Genomic DNA, 7,850 nt, shown 5'->3' with positions numbered 1-7,850 from the left:
CGTGAGCCCGTGACAGTAAATAGGTTTGTTCAAAACTATGCTTTTGCGGCTTAAAAACAGCTTTTCAAATAGTAGGTTAACTTCCATCATAAAGTTTAACTTATAATGGACGCATACACATATTTACTTCGTTTGTGACTGGAAAAAAATCTTATTGTTACTGTATAGAAGTTAAACAGAAATGCACACATTATCAAGGTTTGAATAAACAAATAAAGGATAGGAGAAGGAAAACAATACAAAATGGATAAATATAGTGAGTTACAAGATTGGAAAATCCAAATACAACTTACAGGAGTATATGACTCCAATAACAGGGGCTATAAATTTTTTCTGCTTCTTAAAAAGGAATGAAGAAAAAAAACCAAACAAGAATTTCAAATTTCAATTCTCGAACTCTAGTCCAGATCCCTGAAACTTGAGGAATGTAGTTTTGTTAATCCGATCTTCCATTTCAGGAGTCAAGTAATTGTTCCAATCCCCAACCATTCCTTTCCTGAAATAGCTACTGTTTGGTACTCCATAAATTACACTACCATTTTTGTTTACTTCCAAATTCCTCAACCTCTCCAAACTACACCTCCACACAACTTTCTCCACATCTTCTTCCTTCTCAAATGGCTTCCCAAGAAACAAAGCCAGTTTCTTCACTTGATCTTTAGGATCCTTTAACATCTCTTCATATTTCAGGAACAATATCTTCTCTGGCCTCTTCTGACTTTCCAACCAATATCCCAACACATTTTCGAAATACGGGCCGTATTGATGAACCCCTGTGCAGAATTCCTCAACTGCCTTTTCCAGTGGATAGGGTTCTTGATTTGGCCTGAAAATGGAGTTGAAAAAATGCCATAAAGATACCAGTGTGTCTTTTGGGTTCCGTGCTATGCATACAATCTTGCCATTGGAATTCTTGACAGAATCAGGAAGAAAACTGAAAGGCAAATGGGTGTGAAAAAGTCTTGGAGATGGCATAGCATACAAATCAGGAGTTGGTTTTGTAGAGTAAATAGTTGACTCTATGGTCTGAACATGAAATTGAGGATTGTCCTTGGTTAAGAGATCTTCGTTTTCGGGAATATTAATGTTCTGGTGCAAGATGCATAGACAAAGAGCTTTGAGCCAAGTGGTACCTGTTTTGGGAGCTGATGCTAAAATAACGTCGTCGTCTTTAGCTTGGAAGGAGGAGTTGAATTTCATTGCACATTTAATTAGGCCAGGCTCGAACCAAAAATCTTGCCATTTTCGGATTTCCATGACATCCCAAAACAGAGCATTTGGCAGCTCCTTAATGATAGTATTAGAGTTTGTTTCTTGAGCGGTCATTGATTGGAGTTTTTTTAGTGAAGAACAGAGTCTTAGATTGATTTGGTTATAAACCCTAAATTTATATAGAATGGCTGCTGCAAAAATTGAAGACTTTGGATTCCCTAATAAGGATGAGTCGACGAGAACATGGTCTTAACGCGGAAATTTTCTTTATTAGTCATAAGGAGAAATTGTTTAGTAATTAAATATGTACGAGTCAATTTGATTTCTGAATGCTACGTTGAAAACTGTCTTGCTTTCTGTGTCATGAATCCTTGTGCACATAGTTGAGTAATAAAGAAAAGAAGATACTACTGCAAGTAATTAACGCAGCATCTGAGCCGCGTACGGCGTTGGGGTTGGGAATACAAGAGTAACCCTGGCAAGTGGGCCGGTTCAGGACCGAGACCAGCCCAGGATCGCAGCCCATATGAGCTCTGGGCCTAAATAGTCCTAGACTGTATAAGACCAGGACCGGGGTGAGGTGAGCTGGGTAGTGGGGCGGTCTCGTGCACGAGGCCTGCGAGACTGGGACCGGCCGGGAAGTAGGCCGGTTCAAGCAGTTCTAAGCGATCCTGAATGGACCCAACGGCTCTAATTTTAAAAATGGATTTTTTTTCATTCTTATATACTATTTGAAACTCTATTACTTTTAATGTTCATGTTTAGTTAATTACCATGCATAAACAAGTTTTATTTACAAAATATATAGAATCCACCCCCAAATCCACTATTTGTGTCTTCAATCAAGAGATTTAGTTACACCATATTCCTTAATTTTCTCCCCTCTCCCCTTTCTCTCTACATCTTTCTTTATTTGTCTGAAACAAAGCAGACAAAGCTTCTAAGGAACTTCAACTCCTTTAAAGTCTTTTCAACTTGATCCACGAGTCCCCCAACATGAAGGGGTGAACTTGGATCATCAAGTTTCAGTAGATCACTGAGATTCTCTATCACGGTATCAATGAACGAGAAGAAAAATGAGAGAAATTAAATGGTTCTCACTTCTCACCTAGTTTAATCATTTGACCATCAAGACTACTTAAGTTGAAGGAAAGAGGATAGCAAGTTGTAGTAGGGATATCGCCACTTTCCTCCTTTGCATCCATTTCATCTTCTAACTTCTAACCTGTCAACTGCCAATTAACCATTTATTGCGACAAAGACTAATTAATTTGACCTTTACTTCAAGAAACACACGCAGACAAACAAAAAGAGAAAAAAAAAAAAAAAAGAGGTGGAGCACGTCACTTGAGAATTAATTACTAAACTGGGTTTCTAAAGATGGAATTTGAAGTATTTCTTATATATAAGAATTCCAAAACAAAATTGAGAACAACAGTACCATCGTTGTTGGCTAAAAGTTGAAATGATACTTTGAAAAAGGAGTATTCAGCTCTTCTGATTTCAAACTTAGTCTGCTCAAACTTATATGTCAATTTGCGGTAATAGTAATTATAACAGAAACCCCATTGTTCCACTTGCTTAAGGTAGATGAGGAAGAGATCAGCTGCAGCACCTTCCAAGTAGCAAGGTATTAGTATCAGATAAAGCTACCAATGCACGGAGATATATTGTAGTATTTATCTACAACTTATCTACAACTTTCACATATTATTTTTACTAGTTAAATACAATTTCAATATAAATTTTATACAATATGTCTTTTGTATATTTTGTATCTGATTTATACATAGTAAAAATAAATTTCATACAACTAATTATATATTATACAACTTATTTATATTTTTTCTACAATTTTATTACAATTTCGTAAATATAATGTCTATCATGTCGTCTTCTTCTTCTTCTTCTTCTTCGAGTTTCAATCTGAAATTCAGCCAAAATCAAGTCTAATCTTCACCAAAACCCTCAAAATTGAGATATAAACCCCAAACCATATTCCCAATTGTTTGCAACAACACCCTCAAAATGATACGTTTGACATCTGTATCCAAAATACGTAAAGTAATGACAAGGGCATCATTATAAGGGAAAGTCAAACCGTCGGCATCCGACTCATCGAAGATGATACATTCTTCGAGTTTGTCGTGTCGTTCGCGGTTGATAGACTACTTGAGCTTATGGGTGGTGGCGAACTTCACGCCGTTGATAGAGGCGTCGTCACCCCCGCCGATGATCATGTTGATATTACGAGCTGGTGATGGCGGCTTTGACGGGCCTTAGTGTTCACGTCCTCTGGCGAAGTTGGTTCTCCCCTTGTCGCTTAATAGCTCTTTGAGGTGTCCTTGATGCAACATGTTTACGACTTCTTGCCTGAGGGCGATGCAATCTTCTGTTTTGTGCCCACGTTCCCGGTGGAACTCACAGAGGGCGTCGAATTTTCTGGTGTTCGGGTATGATCTCATCTTCGGCAGCCACTTCACCATTGTTCTGAGTTTCTCAAGAGTGTAGACTATTTTTGTAGATGACACACAAAAATTGTAAGCAAATAGTAAATGGGGCATACCTCTTTCGTTCCGGTAAGTCCCTGTCCTTGGCCTGGATGGGCCTTCTTCATAGCGGGGGGAAGGTGCGGCGGCCGCCCTGACATATGGTTGGTGATGTTCCTTGTTAGGTCGCGGAACCAGGTGATCCCTCCTTACATTGTCTCTTCATTCCTTTCTGGATTCGGTTTGTACTGATGTTAGCTGGCGAGTTGGTCCGAAGGTCGTCTTCGTCTACTCGGACCTCGGCGCAATAAGCATTGTGGATTTCATCCCAAGTGGTTGGGGGATATTTCATCAATCAGATCAACAAATTTCTAGTCGTTCTTGAACCGTCTCTACTCAACCCGTTTTGGAAAACTTCGACCGTCATCCCTTTCAGATACGTTCGGCAGAGTCATCCTTACTTTGTTGAATCAGGCAAGAAAGTCCCTTAGTCCCTCTCCTAAGGACTGCTTGATAGTGAATATGTCGTTTACTCTTGCTTCGGCTTTTTTGGCTCCGACATGGGCAGTTACAAGTTTATCGGCCATTTTCTCGAAAGTTTCTATGGAGCGGGCTGGTAGTTGTGAATACCATGTCAGCCCATCCCGTAAAGGTTTCACCAAACTTCTTCAGCAAAATAGAGGTCACATATTCCTTGGCGAGGTCGTTGCCTTTCACGACAATGACGTAATGGGTCACATGATCCTCAGGATCGGTCATTCTGTCGTATATCTTGAGGTAGGGCGGCATTTTGAAGTTCTTTGGTATAGCATGCGGGGATGCGTTATCGCTATACCGCTGCTCTATGAACCTGTCGGTATCCCTTTTTGGCAACAACTTAGGAGCACCCGATATCTTGTCGACTTGTTCTTGGTGTTCTTTCATCTGGTCTCAGAGTGCTTTGTTTTCATTCTCCATTTCTTCCATCCTCTTTAGAACGTCAGCGAGGGTGCTTTCACCTACACTGTTAGTAATATTGTGAGTTATACATGTCGTAGGAGGGCTTGGTCGGTTGCACTGCTCGTTTGTTTATTGAATCATGCATGCTCTTGCGGTTTCTGTATTCATGCCTGGAGTGGGTTTGTTGAGGATGCTCACTAGTGAGTCGGTAACCATGCTTCGAGGAGTTTTTCACCGTTGGGTGTGTCCCTTCTTTTGCGGACGTGGAGGCCCCTTTTCCCCTGGGTTTTGTCATGCTGCAGTGGGAGGGAGGCGACCTCTCGCTCCTAGGGGAAGCATTGGGCATCACGTCCTCGCCTATTGTTTCACATCTCTCGTTGATAGCATTCATGAGGTTGCTAGGGAAATCACTTGTTATTTTTATCCTTTCTCCTTAGTTACCTGCCATGTAGGTGTTTGTACGTACAAAGAAATAAGATCTCGGGATTTGTGTGGTTAGTGACTTGCGTTAGCTGCAGATCTAGAGGAAACTAAAAATTTAACTAAGAAATCCCCAAGACGGCCTCAAATTGTTTGACCAAAAAGTATAGATCTTGGTTCAACTAATTAAATTTATATAAATGAGGATTAATCTTAGTTAACAGTAATATCCCAAAGATGCAGCTATCAGTGCAATAAATAATACGTAGATATACTTCAATAACAACGGCGGCACACAATCAATATTTAAGAAGTCAAAGATAGTATGTAGCATTAAATAGTGATGAATAGCAATAAATGACACTTATATAAATAGAATGAATGAGTCACCCAAGAAAGGATGGAATCAATGAATGTTCTTCCTAATAATGATGAGTGATGGATAAGCCTTTGAATATTTGAGTTATTCTCGGATCTAGTAGAAAAGTGTAGACAAGAATCTTCTAGCCTGTTTGGCCAAGCTGCAAAAATCAGCTTATTTTGAGAAGTATTTTTTTTCAAAAGTGCTTTTCTCAAAAGTACTTTTGGTGAGAAGCAGTTTATGTTTGGCTAATTAATTTGAAAAGCACTTCTGAGCAACAATTAGTGTTTGGCCAAGTTTTAAAAAAACTGCTTCTAAGTGTATTATTCTCAAAAGTGCTTTTAAAAAAAGTGCTTTTGGAGAGAAGCTACTTTTTTCTGTTTCTCCAAAACTGCTTCTGCTTCTTCTCAAAAGCACTTTTTTCATCCAAAAGCTTGGCCAAACACCTCAATTTTTGGCCAAAAGCACTTTTGGCCAAAAAAAGCTTGGCCAAATAGGTTATTAGTGAAAAGGTTGTATTTGTATCCTTGCAATGAGATCTGATTCTCTTTTTTAAAGTCAAAGTGTATTTTACAAATGAGTATCACATGTCCTATCATTGTCGCTCTTTCTATTTACATGGAATATGTTCCTTAAAACCCTAATAGTACAAGTGAAGAGAATATCCATTAGAATGTTCTCTTTTACGTCCTATCTTGAAACTAGCCGTTGTAACTCTGTCAAGGGTGCCCGACCTCGGCCTTAATCCTTGATGACTCCTCGACTTCAACCCTTGCTGTTTTTTCGACCATGTACTTCACCATTTCTTAGATTACTTCGACAAGTGACAGTTGCGAACGTTCCACCAATACTATTTTGATTTAAGTATTCTAAAGATAGATTTCGACTCATACAAATTTCTCTAAGAAAGAAGAAAGTTTTTTGGGGGCTCAAAACATTTTTTCCTTTTTATTTATTTATTTATTATTTCTGATTTAAAGCCATGTGTCTTTGTTTAATTGGCTTCCTTGCCACATCACCTATGTCTGAACTACTCTTCTTCTTTTTTTATAATTTTTCCTCGATGAAGAGTTTAACAAGCACATATTTGCACAGACCTTGCATTAATAGGTCATGACTTCAGTTGCTGTGAATTTTTTTAACAAGTATAATGAGCCGTGATAAAGTAAAATGTATTTCTCATGTGGATGATAAATGAAAAACGGACAGTCATACAATTACATTTTGGGTTGATTTTGTTATCTCTTTATACTATTATTATCATTCATATTTTATTTGGCAAACAATTGTGACGACCCGGTCGGTTGTCTTAAGAATTAATGCTCTGATCCCCTATTAACTGCTTTACCCGTATTTATTTATGCTATTTTGATTTGTCGGGATGTTCGATTTTGAGTTTCGGAGAGTTTTGGGACACTTAGTCCCTAAATGAGAGCTTAAGTGTTGGAAATTTGACCGTAGTCGGAATAGTGTGAAGACGGCTTTGGAATAGAATTTCGATGGTTCTGTTGGCACCATTGGGTGATTCGGGTTTAAGGGCGTGTTTGGATTGTGTTTTGGAGATTCGTAGCTAATTTAGGCTTGAAATGCCGAAAGTTGAATTTTGAAGTTTCCGGTTCGATAGTGAGATTTTGATCCGAGGGTCGGAATGGAATTTCGAAAGTTGGAGTAGCTCCATAGTGTTGAATGTGACGTGTGTGCAAAATTTCAGGTCATTCGGACGAGGGTTGATAGACTTGTTGATCGAAAAGCGTATTTTTAGAGTTTTGGAGTTCTTAGGCTTGAATTTGTGGTTGATTCGTCGTTTCGATGTTGTTTTAGGTGTTTTAAGGATTGGTATAAGTTTGGACAGGGGTATTGGACTTGTTTGTGCTTTTGGTTGAGGTCCCGGGGACCTCAAGATGATTTCGGATGGTTGATGGAAGGATTTGGAGTTTGGAGATGCAGCTGAAGCTATGACTGCTGTCATAACCGCATCTGCGATTGAGAGGACGCAGGTGCGACTCCCGCAGATGCGGAATGAAGCCGCAGAAGTGGCAGATGAGGAAGGGGCCAGGAACCGCAGAAGCAGCATATGTACCGCACCTACGAGACCGCACCTGCAGATTCTGGGTCGCAGGTGCGGCAGAGGGGTTTTAAGTGACCGCAAAAGTGGTATCGCAGATGCGATGGGTGGACCGTAGATGCGGGATTGCTGGGCAGAACATATAAATAGTTGCCTTTGCGAATTTGAGCTATTCTTTCATCATTTTCATCTGGGAAGTGAGCTTTTGGGGAGGTTTTTTGAGAGGGAATTCAAAGGGATTTCGAGGAGGTAAGATTCTTGGAACCTAAACTCGTTATTGAGGAGATTTTATCATAATAAACATGAAAATTTAAGGAAAATCAGTGGTAATTTAGGGTTAGGGCTTAACTAATTAGAGGCCTTT

General features: G+C 39.4%; 1 protein-coding gene across 1 annotated transcript; it reads right to left on the bottom strand.

Moving 5' to 3' along the window:
- Positions 1-384: 384 nt before the first annotated feature.
- LOC107812895 (cytosolic sulfotransferase 5-like) lies at positions 385-1,326 on the bottom strand. The gene has a single exon (XM_016638074.2). It carries the CDS (start codon positions 1,324-1,326, stop codon positions 385-387), a length of 942 nt encoding a protein of 313 aa, XP_016493560.1.
- Between the last annotated feature and the right edge of the window lie 6,524 nt (positions 1,327-7,850).

Source organism: Nicotiana tabacum, chromosome 6 (genome assembly GCF_000715075.1).
Source record: "Nicotiana tabacum cultivar K326 chromosome 6, ASM71507v2, whole genome shotgun sequence".
NCBI classification, from domain to species: domain Eukaryota; kingdom Viridiplantae; phylum Streptophyta; class Magnoliopsida; order Solanales; family Solanaceae; genus Nicotiana; species Nicotiana tabacum.
This window is presented reverse-complemented; position numbering and strand designations above follow the sequence as displayed.